General features: G+C 41.1%; 1 protein-coding gene across 1 annotated transcript in view; it reads right to left on the bottom strand.

Annotated features, from left to right (window-relative positions):
- Positions 1–181: 181 nt before the first annotated feature.
- F5 (coagulation factor V) overlaps positions 182–17,097 on the bottom strand; it is a 68,577-nt gene continuing 51,661 nt past the window's right edge. The window contains exons 17-25 of the mRNA XM_031387585.1: positions 15,004–15,183; positions 12,860–12,976; positions 11,280–11,351; positions 10,189–10,292; positions 9,387–9,542; positions 8,218–8,362; positions 4,832–4,983; positions 2,164–2,346; positions 182–718 (exon numbers count right to left, since the gene is read on the bottom strand). Of these exons, the coding sequence (XP_031243445.1) occupies positions 572–718; positions 2,164–2,346; positions 4,832–4,983; positions 8,218–8,362; positions 9,387–9,542; positions 10,189–10,292; positions 11,280–11,351; positions 12,860–12,976; positions 15,004–15,183 (1,256 nt within the window). The 3' untranslated portion in view covers positions 182–571. The remainder of the gene's footprint in view (positions 719–2,163; positions 2,347–4,831; positions 4,984–8,217; positions 8,363–9,386; positions 9,543–10,188; positions 10,293–11,279; positions 11,352–12,859; positions 12,977–15,003; positions 15,184–17,097) is intronic.

The following is a 17,097-nucleotide window of genomic DNA, read 5'->3' as shown; positions in this document are numbered from 1 at the left end:
TGGGATCCGAACTCAGGACCTTCGGAAGAGCAGTCAGTGCTCTTACACGCTGAGCCATCTCGCCAGCCAGATGTTTTTCTTTATTATTAAAAAAACTCAACTATTTTTGTTTCCATTGTTTACAAATTACAGTTTGCTCTTAAAAGAAAAATATAGAAATAAAGGTTTTCTAGGTCCATGAGAAGTTTCCAAAAGTAATATCTTTAATGTCTACAGGATTTGAAAGAGCCATAGTGAATCAAATCAATCCATTATATAACTATTACATTATATAACGTTTTTAATCAGGGTGAAAGACAGTTATATCCTTGCCGGGTCTTAATATTTTCCCATTTATATTCAAATCAGTGAAGAAATAATAGTCGCCCTCTCACTTAATGGCAGTGATGAAGGAACATTGTAAAAGCTTCATATATAAACTTTATTCTCTATTAGAAAAAAAATAGCAGAAAGTTTGTTAACATTTAAAATATCCATACTATATTGCCTGCTCTGAATGGTTTAGGCCTGAAGGAGTTTCTTCAGCTTTTATTCTCTTTTCCTTTTTTTTTTTTTTTTTTGATATTTAATTCTAATAAATGTCACAGCCAAAGAGTTCCAGGCGAAGTGCAATGCTTTGGTTCCATGTTTTAGGAATGATGCGAATAAATCTGGAAATAATAGGTGGGTTGAAAAAGTTCTTCATATGCCCTTTGGTATTGCTATTTCCTTCAAAAATCTGAAAGGAAAACACAATAAAAATGGTCAACATTGGCATCATGGGCATTCATGTTTTACTCTTATTTTCTTATACCAGAGTCAGTCATCTTTTTTTTTTTATTTAAATTATTCTCAGGATATTGGGAAATCACAAGCCAGATAGATGTCCCCTTAAAGATGCTTTTTTCTTAATCAAATGGGTCAAATTAGGAAAAAGAAATAAAGCAGACACGAGTACTTGCAAAACTACCTCCTCTTTAGCCTCTTACTAGCTGTGTGGTCTTGAAGAAGTCAGCATGCTCCTCTGCGCTCCGAGGCCTCATCCTCAGAGTGAGAATACTAAAAGCTCTACCTCACCCGTGCTGCTGCGCAGATTTGAAAGTGTGTGCAAATACACAGCAAGAGCCTAGAGAGCACCACGGAGCAGATGCCAATAAATAACTTGCTATTACTGACATTCAGTATAAGTGTGACCCTGCCCTTCTTTTTATTTCTCCTTTTGGTTGTGTGCTTCTTCCCCTTGAGGGTTTGCTCCTGGTCATTTTTTTTTGTTTGTTTTTTTTTGTTTTCTCAGGAAATTAACACACACAGCAGAGTCGTTATGGTAGCAGGTTTCCTGGTTTTATATAAGATAAGACCCACTGCCAGGGGTTTAAAAAATGAGAAAGGGATACAAACATGTTCCGTGCTGAGTGAGCATTTGAGTAGAATTCAAGAAACCTCAGTTCCCCCTCCACGTGGGAGTTTTGGTCCGGTTCCCACTCCTGGATTACTGAGCGCATTTCCCTGGCTCTGCTTCTGGTAGCATTATGAAACCCGCTGGTAGAAGGTAGAGGGACTTAGGAATGTAATGGAGCAGTTGATTTCACAAGAAGGGCAGTCTTAGCTGGGCGGTGGTGGCACACGCCTTTAATCCCAGCACTTGGGAGGCAGAGGCAGGTAGATTTCTGAGTTCAAGGCCAGCCTGGTCTACAGAGTGAGTTCCAGGACAGCCAGGGCTATACAGAGAAACCCTGCCTTGAAAAAACCAAAAGAAAAGAAAAAAAAAAGGGCAGTCTTCCCAAACATTTCCCGTTTACAGCAATGTGGCATACAGAGGCTAGTGTTACTGGGTATCTCACTTGCTACAAGCAGCAAGTCTATTGCTGCAGCAAGGGTTTTTATCATTTTAGTGAAAGGCTTTCTGGACAGGTTCACCATTGTTCTAAGTGAGAGATAACAAAAGTCTCACAGCATCCCCTGATATTTCGTCCTCCTTGTTTCACAGGGGGCTGAGTCAGAAAAGTGATACAAATGGTGTCTGCTAAGACCAGCCACCTGTAGAAGGGAGGTGGGGCGGGGGTTGAGAAGACTTGGGGGCGTGGTTACATAATCAGCACTGGCAAAGGCAAGATACTGTTATTTCTCATCTGGAAACAGTTCCCAGATAGTTTTCAAAACCTTCGCCAACACAGCAGCCTGTACCTTGTCCACCATGGAGAATTTCTGCCGGTAAGGTTTCCACGACACACCCTGGTCACTGTACTGGATGCTGTAGCTCTTCACGTACATCTCAGAGGACAGAGACTTACAGCCCTGCGTAACGATGGCCGTTACCTTCTTGATTTTGAGCAGATCGACTTGTAACCACTGCTTGTTGTTGTTTGCCTACGGAAACCACAAAACAAAGCACTGCAGTGAGAAAGGTGTTAACCGTTCGTTTCTGTTAAGAACACGATGTTTAGAAAATGCATAAAGCTTTTCCATCTCCTCCCTTAGAGTCGCTGTCAAAAGACTGCCCTGTGATTTCTTGTTAGTTGTTATGGATCATAACCGGGAGGAGGGACTAAAGAGAGAGAGAGTAATAAAGAATACATTTCCAAATTATTTGAAAGTGTTTTCTTAAGCAAGCTTGTTTAAATGCTATAAATTGTTTCAGGGATGTCTGAGGAAGAATTGAGTATCTGCGTGAGGTATGTGACACAGCCTAATCTCCTCTTGTTCAGTGACATGCCTCTGAAGAGAGATAAGAAGGACTAATGGCTGGAGTAGTCTGGGATGAATTTCTACCTTTGTGAGATGTGTCATGCAATTATGGATGGAATAAATGCTATTTCCTTAACATCATTCATATTCATATGGACGCATGTATGTATATGAATACATATCTATATGTTTAATGATAAAGTTTTTAAAAAGCAAATTGATTGAATTAAAGGATTAAAACTTGGTTAACTTGGTGAGAGACCCTCTGTGTGTCATCTTCGAGTGACTTAAAATCAAGGTTGTATCAGTGACACAAGATACAGGTGAAGGGTTTTTGTGTATATCAGGTAAGAGACATTCGGCCACGGACAGATTAGCTATGCACACCTGAATGTGTCTGGCTTTGATTTTCAGCCACTTTAAATATCATATAAAGACATTTTGTGCTAAGAGAATGTTAGATCAAACAAATTTCTGACTGAGAAGTTCAGATTGAAATGACATTAAAAAACCAAAGTTAGCATTTATTTGGAGGGGTCTTAATTACAATCCCAGTGATTAAAGCTAACTACATAGAAATGATTTCTTTTAAAGACTGTAGGATAGAGTGTAGGGTGACAAGATTTACCATGTGTAGGTCTAAAGGGATGTCTGGGGAATAACTATACAGTGCTTTTATTTATTATTTACATTTTATGTAAGTATGTAATGTAATGTTACTATTTTCATTGTTTTAGTTTCTCTGAATATCAGTTTTCTTCTGCAAAATTGCAAAATGAAATGTTTGGGTTGCTTCATTCAGGGGACTGGCCTGAGTTTTAGCCACAAATGGAATTCTAGCCACGATTCTGCCTCGACACTAAGCTGAGATGATTTAACCTATGGATGAAGAGATTTGGAGAGATACTTCATTATAAACTGCTGCCAGTCCAGCATTCTATGAGTCCACGATAGGCTAGAACGGGTTTCAGAGCACAGGGATTGGCTCCTAAGACACTACGTAGGGCTCACGTGCCACACTTTTCTCTTTTTCTAGTGGTGTTCTCTGAGATTAGAACCAAGATTTCTTCAGAGTCTAGGAATTGGGATATATTAATATATATATAAATATTTATATTACATATTATTTATATATTTACATATATTAATATATATCTTAGGGAGATGAGAAGAAACTAAGTAATGAACTTGGATTGTCTTGTCTGAAGGGATCATAAAGTTATCATGGTATTGTGTGTGATCTGACTATCAGGTGAAGAATGAAATAAAAATAAGTCAGCTATTAACAGCTATCCTCAAATCAAATGACCTGGAATGCTTAGTGGAGCCGTATCAAAGGACCTTTCGGGAAGTGTTTGTTTAATTTGGGTCACTGATTTTATACTCCTGGTTTTATGACTGTCCTGCCTCCACCTGCCTTGAGCAATGTCACAAGGTTCAAAAAGAAAGGGAAGGGAAAATTTTAAAGTGGCAAGTTAAGAAAAAGAGATATATTATAAAATCATAATTATTTGTTCATTACTGATGTTAAAGGGTGTCACCTAGGAACTGGTAAGCGATGACTGTCTTCATTCACTTACATGCAGACTGACTTGTTACCATGCAGAGAATGTACAGGAAAAAAAAAAAAAAAAAAAAAAAAAAAAAAAAAAAAAAGCCTAAAATAGTGGTTCTCAACCTGTGGGTCGTGACCCCCTTTGGAGGTCAAGTGGCCCTTTCACAGGGTTTGTCTGCATAGTAGACATTTACATGATGATTCCTAACTGTAGCAAAAATATAGTTATGGAGTAGTAACAAAAGTGATTGTATGCTGGGGGGGGGGGGCGGTCACCACAACACAAGGAACTGTATACCAACGAGTCACATTAGGAAGGTTGAGAACCACTGGCCTAAAATATTTACTGTCTAGTTCTTTGCAAGCCGTTGTGCCTTCCTGCTTTAAATCAAAGCTACCAAGAACTGCGGGGAAGAGGTGTGATTTTTCCCTTGAGTCATGGTTAGAGTTGAAAGCTGTTGATTCTGCAAATCATCCTAGATTCTCAGACCTGGGACTTGGGGGTGGGGGGCGGGCTCACACTCTGGTTCCCAGCCACCCTCCCATCCCCTGTGGCAGTTCATTGTTTGTTTCTGGAAAGCGAGAGAACTCCATTTATATGGTTGATGTCACCTTGGCTTGCCAGGCGTTCACACGGCCCTGGGCATTCAGGCGGGCAAGAGAAGGCTCCCAGTAATCTCCCCACCATGACTTTTTAAATGAAGATGCAGTAATTTGCTTGTTTTGAATCCTTCCATCTTCCAGGCCCAGTGGTGTGGAACATCCTGTCAAGGGGAAGTAATGTGATTAATTACACAGCACTAAGAGTCCCTGCATTGCACTTTGCAACACAGAAGGCAAATAAAGAAAGAAAGAAAAAAGAAAAAAGAAAAAAAGAAAAGAAAAAAATTGCCAGGAAGCAGCCAAACAAAGAACATTTGTTCAATTCAAGTGCAAATCCCATTCTGGTGTTACTAATATACTATTCAATGCTCATACATCCATTTGACAGAAGTGGACACAGCACAGCAAGACATAAGAGCCTGCCCAACACAAGACTGGCGGCAGTAAAAGAGGAAACTGAATTTACAGCCAGTATCCCACCCAACACAGTATCCTAAGTGCGGGTTCTCCCTTCTTCAGACAGCCTTAGAATCTTAAATCTTTGCTTTGAGATAGATGGTGGTTCTGAACAATATGTACCGTCATGTAGCACATATTGACATCTCCGTTAGTAACAGACTACACAAATACTAGTGGTCCCATTAGGTCATGGAGGTGCTGTGACATCGAGGTTGTCACAGGTAACATATAGCCTCCGTGTTTGCGATGGCGTCCATATAAACCAGCCTACCGTGCTGAGACATTTGTAGAAGTACAGTGCACACAGTTATACACAAGTCATGCTATTCAATAATAAACTACAACATAACTGATTTGTGTATTGACTATGCTCCTTATCGTTATTTTTGAACGTGTGCCTTCTACTTGTAAGAAATTAGCTTACTGTGAAACAGGGTGGTGTTGTGCTCACCCGCCCTGTCCATTGAGTGACTGGCCAGTAGTACTGTATAAACACAGGCTATGATGTTTGTACAGTAAAAAACCAAAATAACCTAAGGATGCATTTCTAAGAACAGATTCCCTGCGATTGAGCAATGCATGGCTGTACTGAAAGGAGAGTTTCTTCCAGCAGAAGCTGTAGAGATGTAGTGGGGCTTTAGTAACCACCTTTTCTGTTATCCCTTTCAACATTTTGAACATATACTCATATTTAGAATTTTGAGCCGGGCAGTGATGGCGCACGCCTTTAATCCCAGCACTTAGGAGGCAGAGGCAGGCGGATTTCTGAGTTGGAGGCCAGCCTGGTCTACAGAGTGAGTTCCAGGACAGCCAGGGCTAGACAGAGAAACCCTGTCTCGAAAAACCAAAAAAAAAAGGGGGGCTGGTGAGATGGCTCAGTGGGTAAGATCACTGACTGCTCTTCCGAAGGTCCTGAGTTTGGGTCCCAGCAACCACATGGTGGCTCACAACCACCCATAATGAGATCGGATGTCCTCTTCTGGTGCATCTGAAGACAGTTACAGTGAATTATGCCGGAGCGAGCAGGGGCTGGAGCGAGCGGGCCGGCAGAGGTCCTGAGTCCAATTCCCAGCAGCCACACACATAATGGCTCACGGCTATCTGCACAGTTACAGTGTACTCATACACATAAAAATAAATAAATAATAATAATAATAATAATAAAAAACAAAAAAATTAATTAATAAAAATAGAATTTTGCCTGGGCATAATTTTGAGCATTCTCGGCAAGCAAAGAAGAACGACGCATTAAAAAACCTAGCATGTGGCTGAAGGCCGCCGACTATCTTAGTGCTACTTCCTTTTTCCTTGAGGAAGAAAAAACCCAGAAAAAAGCAGACATTTTCTTGAAGCAATAGCTTGCTTTCTTTATGTCAAAAGAAAAAACAAATCCTGGAAGAAACATTCACTGCTCTCTACGTAAGTTCCAAAAAGTGAAAAGAAAAAAAAATTCATGTTCCTTATGTAGAAAAGGAATATTTTTAGTAAATCAGAATTCTGTTTAGTAAAACAGAGCTGAAGCTCACATTTTAGGTTTATTAGACTACATGATTGACCAACGCTACCACTGACACCGTGACTTTGGAAATAAAACCCCCATGATGTACAGATCTGTCGCACGGAGTAATCTTGCCAACACAAAATTTGCATTCTGTGTGGGCGGTCTTCTACACTGCTGGTATCTAGATACTGGCGAATGTCCATAGCCATGGCTCTTACAAATGTCAAGTGCGGCATGGTCTGCTTTGGTAAGAAACTGATTCCAAAGTTCAGGCACTTTCTTCACGTGAGTTGGGCCTTTCTCCCCTACCCCAGGGGAAGATCTGGTAGCTTCCCAGGGCATGGCACAGCATGTGACTCGACATGCCTTCACCTACTCCGGTCTTTAGCAGTCACCTGACTGAGGTCTGGGTGTTTTTGTCTTTTACTCCAGAATGCCTGGAAGACGATAGTTTTGTTTTGTTTTGTTTTGTTTTCTGGACAGGGTTTCTCTGTGTAGCCTTAGCTGTCCTGGAACTCACTCTGTAGACCAGGCTGGCCTCAAACTCAGAAATCTGCCTGCCTCTGCCTCCCAAGTGCTGGGATTAAAGGTGTGCACCACCACTGCCCAGCAGTATTTTCTATATGTGCCTGAAAGTTAAAAATACTTGAAACTTCGTCTGGTGAGACGGCTCATTAGTTAAAAGCACTGATTACTCTTCCAGAAGATTTGAGTTCAGTTCCCAGCACACACATGGCAGCTTACTACCATCTATAACTCCAGGATCCAACACCTTCACACAGACACATATGCAGCCAAACCACCAATGTGCGTAAAATAAAAAACTAAATAAACTATTAAAACAATCCTGGAAAGCTTTGCTTAAAAAAAAAAAGTCAGAGCATAGTCAGTGGACTATGATGACTGTTGACTATGACCTAGAATTATTAGATCACAAGGCAAATTTCATTCTCTGAAAAAAAAAAAAAGGAGTTTGAGAAGACTTGAGTACTTACACACGGTCCAAAAACAGAACATAGAGCACACTCATGGTTTCAGAAATTGAAAACCAAGTTCAGATTTTTAAAAATGCTCACTAATCACCGAAAAATATGACAGTGACGCAACTCTTCCCCTGAAGTCTGAGAGGCCTGGGGGGACTCTGAGAGTCAGGTGGCTCTCACTGAAAATGGGCTGACGAGACAGTTTCCACGACACTCACACCATGCAGTGCGGAGGGAGGCACTGCCCCCACCCCACCCCCCACCCCCGGAAGACTAGAACCAGGCTCTGTCGCCATTCAGATCACACTGAGACTAGTCCCCATTGGAACTTTCTTGCAAACATTCTTCTGAAGCCTCAGGCACTGATGGTATCTAAGAATTCTACTCTCCCACATCGCCCGAATCTTCAGCCTTGGAGTGTCCGTGAGAAGGGGGTCCTTCTTGCCTCTTACCGTTCACCTCACAGCCCTGCAGCTCCAGCCGAAGGGTGGGTCTGTTATAGGATTTTGTTGGATGTATTCTAATGTATCTAGCCACAATCGGTGGGTCAAGCCGATTCTCTTTTATTGTAGAGGCATCTGAATTGCCAGTAAAATACTAGAGGGAGAAAGGAAACCATTAGCAACAATTTTCTAAAAACTGATTGTATTTTTTTTTTCTTTAAAAAAAAAAAAGCCCCATCTAACAAGTTTGGTAAGGTTCTTTTATGGAAATGGGATCAGTTTAATATGGTTTGAAAAACTAATTGTGGATACTTCTACTTCGAGGAAGCTATTGCTGATGCGCTTTCTCCTGGTCTTCCTGCTATGTAGAAACTCTGGACTATGTGTAAAAGAAGCAAAAAGGGTGGAAAGATGGCGTGAAGAAAACAGTCTATCCACGCATCTCAAAAATCAAAGAATAACATGGCGCTGCCCCCGGGGAAGTTTTTGCCTCCTTTCTAAATTCCAGGCCTATGGATGAAGAACATAGAAATTGCATGAGACAACTGTTGTAAACCATCCAACTACCACAGAAAAACAAACACCCAGACACAAGCCAAGCGTGGAAGCCATGGCTCTGTTGAAGAGTTAGGCTTTGAGGCTCCTGGGACTAACGTGGTATAAGAACCATTGCAGGATCTCCAGACTTTTCCCAATCAGGAGCCCTCAGCTGTGTCGGGAGAACCCAGCGCGGGACTCTAATATCTACTCAGCAGCCAAGGGAAGCAAGGACTCCTAAGGTGCCAGGGAGCCTGGACTCTTGAAGTCCCCTACCTGGCAGTCACCAGGCTGTGCCCCACCCCCCTTTCCCTCACGGAGAAGGATTATAAAATGTCCTGTTAAAACAGAAGCGAAGAGTAGATCTGTAAGACTGAGCACAATTAAAGAGTAGAAGAAAATTAAGAAAGGACTTGGCACTTGGAAATGATTGAAAAACAAATGGACAAATCTACAGCAGGCCTGATCTAAACATGTCTCCTTTTGTTTGACAGACCCATCATAATAATACCATTTTTACTTCCTAAGACCCTTAGAAAACTGTTCACTTTTCTAACTCCCTGAAATGTAATTTGAAAGGCTACTGCTAATGGAAAGCCCAGAGTGAGCCTTAAGATTTGGCTAGAAATGTGTGCTCAAACCATCACATTCTTCTTGCTGTTCCCTCTGAAGATCTGCCAGTTGACTTGGTCAGAGCTGTAAGCCACTTGGAACTCCGTGGTAAAGCAAGACTTCAGGTAGTGTTTAGCACCTTGGGTTTGTATGCCGGTGACTACGACTTCCTTCTGCATGTCCACCTGCAACACAGCCAAGCCAGTAAACAGAACCATCCTTGGTAGTGAGTCACGTCTTAATGTAACTCAAGATATAATCACCTCTCTTTAGCATTGAACAATGCCCAAAGTCTTAGCAAATTCATAAAATGGTGAGGTACAACCTGCAGTTGAGCAAAAAGCACATCTGAACTGGAATGTCAGTGTGGGCACCAATGAGCTGAGGTTCACTTTGGGAAAGCAGCTGATACCTTTGCTGGGGTCTTCTTTCTTAGATTGAAAATCACTTGACCCGCCTCTCAGGGTCAATTATGAGAAAGCAACTGCTGAAAGCAGTAACTACATCTACTTGAGAGCAGTAACTACATCTACTTGAGAGCAGTAACTACATCTACTTGAGAGCAGTAACTACATCTACTTGAGAGCAGTAATTACATCTACTTGAGAACTAACTACATCTACTTGAGAACAGTAACTACATCTACTTGAGAACAGTAACTACATCTACTTGAGAACTAACTACATCTACTTGAGAACAGTAACTACATCTACTTGAGAACATAACTACATCTACTTGTGGCTGTTTCCTTCATTGGCATTTCAAACAACTAAGCCCATGCCCAAGTGTTGTTATAATTGCAATCAATATTATCAGGTGAGTTAGACATACCTGGATCCAAGGTTTAATGGGAAAATCTAATGCATTTTTTTCTATACTCCAAGCATTATATGAACCAGCATTATTTAATCTTGCTAATCTGGGCTCCCAATAAGCTAAATTCAAAAGAAGAAAAAAAAAGGAATTTGTAAATTAATTTATTTTTGAAAGAAAATTTTGTTATATAGCCCAGGCAGGACTAAAGTTCACTGTCTTTCTGCCTCAACCATATTGACTTGAAGAACTCTTTTTTTTTTTTTAAATAGAAAATGACCAATTTCTCAAATAGGTTTAGCACAGCAGAGAACCAGATCCTTGAAGGGTTTATGCTATAGTTAAGAGACCAAGCAGGTGACACAAACATTGGCTGCCAAGCCAGTCCTTAGTGATGAAACCTTGGCTTCAGGCCATGTTTAGTCAGTTGTGAACCATCATCCACCCTTTCTTGCACATAGGTCATGTTTGTGTTTTCTCAGTTATGTTGATATGGCTACTGATGAATGTGCCAACCAAACAGGAAGACTTGGGAGGAATACGTGGGAGCTTCTTTATTCTTTTGAAGACAGATCTCAGGAAGGGATTTGAGGCAGAGTGAAAAATTTTAAAGAGATATTTTGATCATAATGTTTCTTGACTAGATGAATGGCTAACATAAACATTGGGACCATCTTCTTTGGATGATAGAACTTTATGAATCTGGCTGGAGGTTATGTGTGTGAGTCAATGTACGCAAGATAAGTGGAGTTTAGAAAATGATTACAAGGTCATAAGATTAAGCTATTTACTCCCTGCCAATTCCCTGTAGAGTTACTGGGCTGCCTAGGCAGAGATGTCAGCAAAGTTGAGTTCTTGATTTTTCCTAGAAAAGGCCCTTTGGGAACCATACACATCACAAGAAGTGGAAATAATAAATGCATAAATAGGATTTTTGTTCCTGATATTTCTTCTTCCTCTACCAGAGGAACCCCATAAATGGGGTTGCTTCATTAAGCTACGGCAGATGAAAGCCTAGAGACAGGAAGTGGCCCATAGATGGCTGTTACGTATAGCTTTCTGAGTTGCATACTGCGCAGCTAGTCACGGGCTATGATGTGCATACTTACTCAAATATTCTGAAGCCTTGATCTGTGAATCAGATATGACACCAGTGCTTAGGCCCATTGGCATCTTACACTCTAGGGAAAAAAAAAAAACAAAAATAAAAAATGAATACTTTTTGCTTAGAAAATACATGTAACAAGTAAAACCTCCATGGCCAAAGATTATTTTCATTTACCATCCATGATAATGACTTTAATATGCTTGATTAGAAAGAGACAAGCACTCAGCAAGACTGGTGCTTATTAGAATAGTAATTACACAGCGGGAAACAACTGGAGTCTTTTAAAAAATATATGTTTAAGCTGATGTCCATCTGGTTGGATTTTAAAGCAAACTATTTACATTAAGGACTATTATTCATAAGACTGCACTCTTGGCCATTGGCCTGGATAGTACAGTGTTATTTACATCTTGCTCAAGGAAAGAAATACCAAATAATGGGTACCTGGATGTGAGCACTGTATTTGGTAGTCAAGAGATGCTTGGCAAGAACTGGTAATAAGTGGATTGATTACTATCTGTTACTGCACAATTCTGATTACTCTTTCTGCTCTACTCTAGGAACTTAGAGATTTTCTTACATATATTTTCCCATGGATCACAAATTATGAGGAAGGGCACTTTTTATTAGTTCCCCAGTCATAGAATATTTGACCTATTTGTTAGGTTGTATAGATAATTGCTATTTTTTAAAAAAGATTTATTTATTTATTTATTTCATGTACATGAATACACACTGTAGCTGTATAGATAGTTGTGAGCCTTCATCTGGTTGTTGGGAATTGACTTTTAGGACCTCTGCTCGCTCTGGTCAACCCTACTCACTCTGGTCGGCCTCACTCTCTCTAACTCAAAGATTTTTTTTTTAAAGTTTATTTATTTATTATATGTAAGTACACTGTAGTTGTTTTCAGACGCACCAGAAGAGGGCGCCAGACCTCATTACGGATGGTTGTGAGCCACCATGTGGTTGCTGGGATTTGAACTCAGGACCTTCAGTAAAGCAGTCAGTGCTCTTACCCACTGAGCCATCTCACCAGCCCCCACAATAATTTTTTTTTTTTGAGGCAGGATTTCTTTTTGTTTGTTTGTTTGTTTTTTTGTTTGTTTGTTTGTTTGTTTTTGGAGACAGGGTTTCTCTGTATAGCCCTCGCTGTCCTGGAACTCACTCTGTAGACCAGGCTGGCCTCGAACTCAGAAATCTGCCTGCCTCCGCCTCCCGAGTGCTGGGATTAAAGGCGTACGCCACCACCGCCCGGCTGATTTTTTTTATTATTATAGATAAGTACACTGTAGCTGTCTTCAGATGCACCAGAAGAGGGTGTCAGATCTCATTACGGGTGGTTGTGAGCCACCATGTGGTTGCTGGGATTTGAACTGAGGACCTTTGGAAGAGCAGTTGGTGCTCTTACCTGCTGAGCCATCTCACCAGCCCAATTGTTATGTTTTTAATGGCCAGAAAAAAAGCCTGTTTTGACATTTTCACAACATAATGGTAAGAATCAGATTACTTTCAATCTGGAAGTTGGAAATAGTCTAGTATCAGGCACTCCCTCACCAGTAAATGCCATGCGAATGATACCTTTGTCTATGATGAGAAATGGCGTTTGCATGCCGGCTACCTGGTTTTCTCCAACCTCTGTGTCTAGGAGCCACCAGCCAGGCTTGGATGCCTTCATTTCAAGAGTTTTAAATGAGCCTAAAATAGAGAGTGAAGGACAAGATTACAAACTCAGTGGTTAACAAGTTAATGTGACAGAACTCTCTATGAATCCTGAAGTCCCTGTATCCCATGCGTAGGAGACTTTAATTAAGAGTGGTGCATTTCTCTTGAGGCCTTTACAGATGAAAATGAATTCAACAGCAGCTACAGCACCAGCACACTCACAAATCACCAAAACTAGGGTGGGGAGGTATACAGTCAGGAGACTGCTTTCCTACAATTCACAAAGTCCCGACTTTGACCAAGAACCTATAAACTGGGCACCTTAGTGTATGCTGCTAATCAACATGCTCATAAGGAGGAGGCAGAAGGATCAGGAGTTCAAGGCCATCTGTTACTGCATGGGGACACAGGAGACTATTTTGAGCAAATAAACCATCAAGCAGACAAATAAGAAAGAAATGCTAAAAATAAATCACTCAGACATTGAAAAAAAAAAATCTACCAGCTCTCCCTCAAAAGGAATTTTCATCTTTCTAAATGTACTGTTACAAGTTACCCCATACACTATTCAAGTACAGTTTCAAGTTTCAAACTTTATGGCTATTAAATCTGCTTTCTTTCTCTCTTTTTCTATATTAATATATAAGGAATAAGAATATCCTTTCCTTATGGTTTCAAATACTTCTAAAAGTGTACATACGTGGGCAAAAATGTATCTAGATTGTTTCAGAAAAATGCAAAGGTTTCTAAAATTTCTGCTTATTCATACTGACACTTGATGTCTTCTACTCTGCCAATTGATCCTATGCTTCGATTCTGTTGACTATAATTTAGGACCGCGTCCCTGATGGCGAGTAAAAATTAACAGCTGATGGCTATCCATCTCAAACAGAGTGAACACGATTTCTCGTGTTCTTTCTTGTGAAAATATGGGCTGAATTTGGTGGTCTATCTGGTGTCTGAAGTTAAACAAAACATCATTTTCTATATTTCTTAGAGAGTGGCATGGAAGACCCAAACAAGAAGCCATTTTCTGTCCTCTTAGTAAAACAGACCCATATGGACTCCCATTTTCACATAGAAGATCAATTCACACAATGACTTGCTTTTTGTCCACATATGAGGCCAATTCACACAATGACTTCCTCCTTGTCCACATATGAGGCCAAGTCACACAATGACTTCCTCCTTGTCCACATATGAGGCCAATTTACACAATGGCTACCTCCATGTCCGTATATGAGATCAATTCACACAGTGACTCCCTCACCCTAACTCCTGCAAAGAGATTGCCTTCCACCAGTTCCTCAGACCTTGGAAGAGATGCAGAACCCTGGTTCTCCTCCCTAAGACCTATGCCTATCCAAAGTCTCTGAGAGTAAAGTCTTAGTAGATGTGCATCCTAGCCAGTGTCCTGGGTCTTCAGCGCGTCTCGCCCTCACAACCCCTTTCACTAACAGATCTCCCTGGAAACAATGAAGGGACAGAACAACACAACCTTTCACTGATGCCTGAAGTTTGTTTAGATCTACATTAACCCTCCCACTTTCACATGCAAAGCTTTAAATATCCCATCAGCTCTTACAGTCAGTAAAAGAATCTTTCCCTCCTGTTCAAGATTATGACTCCCAGAGTCACTTCTTCAGAAAGGTCAGGGCGACGGTTTCAGAAGTGGATTTCGAGAATCCAGAAATTTCTAATCAACCTCTGTTGATTAATCAACAACTGTTTCTCTTTTCCTGTGCCTTGGTGACTTATCTTGTCATGTCCTTACATCTAATTCTTATGACACACAGAGACCCAGGAAAAACTGCATGGGGCACAGAATTTCTGAAGAACCAAGTGGGCTCACAAATCTGTCCTTCGAGGTGCCTACACAGAGCTCATAGGAGATCTGTTTTGGGCTCTGTATACAGCATGGAAACAGAGCTTTGTCTTGGAACCTAGATCTCTTCTGACTCCTTAAATAGTTGATGTACAAGGAGAGAAAAACAGCCAATTACAGGTGCACCATCTCACTATTCCTTAGCAGGGACAGTTTCCATCACTTAGATCTTTACCAGGCAGAAGGGGCCAGACCCCTAACTGGTGCTGTTTGGTCCTGTTATCCAGCAGGGTCTGGCCGTGGAAGTGAACCACATGAATATCTTGGGAGCCGCCCATGTTCAGCAGGTGTAGCCTCACCCACTCTTGCTCATACATTCTCAGGCCAGGCAGGTTGTAGATCATCCCATTAATTGCTGAAAGGAAAGAAAGTTGTAATCAATTAAAAACTCATATACACAAGGAGGAGTCAGGCAGGCTCCCCCACTCACTACCTATCTTCCTCATTGCTGGGCATTCCTAGGCCTACCCAGATATAGAAAGAGTCCTTGGCAGTCCCATAGAACCAATAAGAGGCTTAATTAGAATTTCCAGATCTTTAGGTTACTTCACAAACACCCGAGAAAGTATGAATCAGCTCCATTTCAAAACAGTTTTGGTTTCTCTTTTCCCTAGATTTTTGTCCCTCTCCTGCTTAATTTAAGGCTTTGCCTATTTGTCCTTCACACTGATAGCATAAAGCTTCCTCTGCCGCAGAAAACTGAGAAGGGGAGGATAATGCAAGGCCCTAGGGTGAGAGTAAATGACAGGTTCAGTGTGTCACACTCTCCTTGTAGACGGCTCCTCTACCTGCCTCTCAGGTTAGAGTCTAAGACGGCCACACTGTATCTACATTCCTTTAGTGAAATAGACGGATTGCGTTTTGTTTTATTTTGTTTAGAGATGGGGTCAGGCCAGCCTGGAACTCACTTTTTAGCCCAAGGTGACCTTGAGCTCAAGGCCTTCTTGATTTATCCTTGGCTGGCCAAAGAGTGAGTTCCTCTGTGTGTATGGTGTGTATCTGTGTGTGCCTCTGTGAATGTGGTGTGTGTGTATGTGTGTGTGTGTGTGTGTGGTGTATGTCTGTGTGTCTATGTGTATGTGGTGAGTCTGTGTGTGTTTGTGTGTGTTTAAAGCACCTGATACAACCTTAATTGCCTTAAAAATATAACACAAAAAGGTTAATGATAAATCTCGTTGCTCCCAAGTACTTAACTGGAACATAAGCAAGGGGAGAAATCTTTTCTTCAAGGGTTCACTGTAGGATTTTGCAAATCAGTCAAGAAAACTTTTGGAAGGAAAGGAGTTGAAGTTATTTTAGCACTTGTGAAATCATACCGGGTATGGGAACGCCTAGCTCCACACCTGGGCATCAGCCCTCGCCCCCATGCTTCAGTTTCTGTTAAGGAATTAGATGTTGTAAGAGCGAAGGGCATCGAGGTAATAATTGTGTCACCATTGCTGGATGGCTGCACCAGGATATGGGAGTGAAGCCTTTAAACAGAAGTACTCAACGAACATTTGATAGCTGGAGATGAATGACAGGATCTGTTCATTTACTCACTATTTCATATCTCTCCTGAGCATGCTACAAAGGCCAGACAGGCGCTGGGGACTCTAGAGATCTGTTTGTCACATAGCCTGATAAATACTATAGGTTGAGATTACATAGTGCCCATGAATTATGAAGCATGTATTTAGTAGTGAAACTGTACTAAATGTATTTGACTTTTTGAGAAAATCAGGAATTATTTCTCAGAGGGCATAGCTGAGAGACAAGCCTGTCTGACTCTGCAGCCCACGCTTTCTTACTAGGCTGTGAGGACTTCTAAAGGGTGCACTTCCTGCTCAAGTGAGAAAGCTCCAGGGCTAAGAGGCCTAGAGAGGAGAGAAGGGGATGAAAGGGGAGAGAAGGGGAGGGGAGGGGAGGGGAGGAGCAAGGAACACTATTTGCAGTTTGTCAGATAGCCGTCTGAATCAACTGTATTCTATTTAACAGAATTTTTTGACATTTGAATTTTTAAAATCTTTAAATGTTTTCATGAAAAGCAGACTTCATCCTTCATGGGTGGGATTTTCACAACCAATCATTGTTTGCTTGCTTGTATCTCAAAGTATTTTTACAGGTGACATTATTGAAATTCTCCCTGAAGTAGGGTCAAATATAGAAGTGTGTCTTAAATGTGTCACTGATACTGGGCTACCTAGCCTCAGTGGCTGGCCAGAGGTGGCATCTAATAGCTTGCCATAAAAATATCTTGACCTGTATTTGTTTGTTTGTTTTTGAATTT

The sequence above is a fragment of the Mastomys coucha genome, unplaced genomic scaffold (assembly GCF_008632895.1).
Source record: "Mastomys coucha isolate ucsf_1 unplaced genomic scaffold, UCSF_Mcou_1 pScaffold1, whole genome shotgun sequence".
Taxonomy (NCBI): Eukaryota; Metazoa; Chordata; class Mammalia; order Rodentia; family Muridae; genus Mastomys; species Mastomys coucha.
Note: the sequence above shows the minus strand (reverse complement) of the source record. Positions and strands in the feature narration are given on the sequence as shown.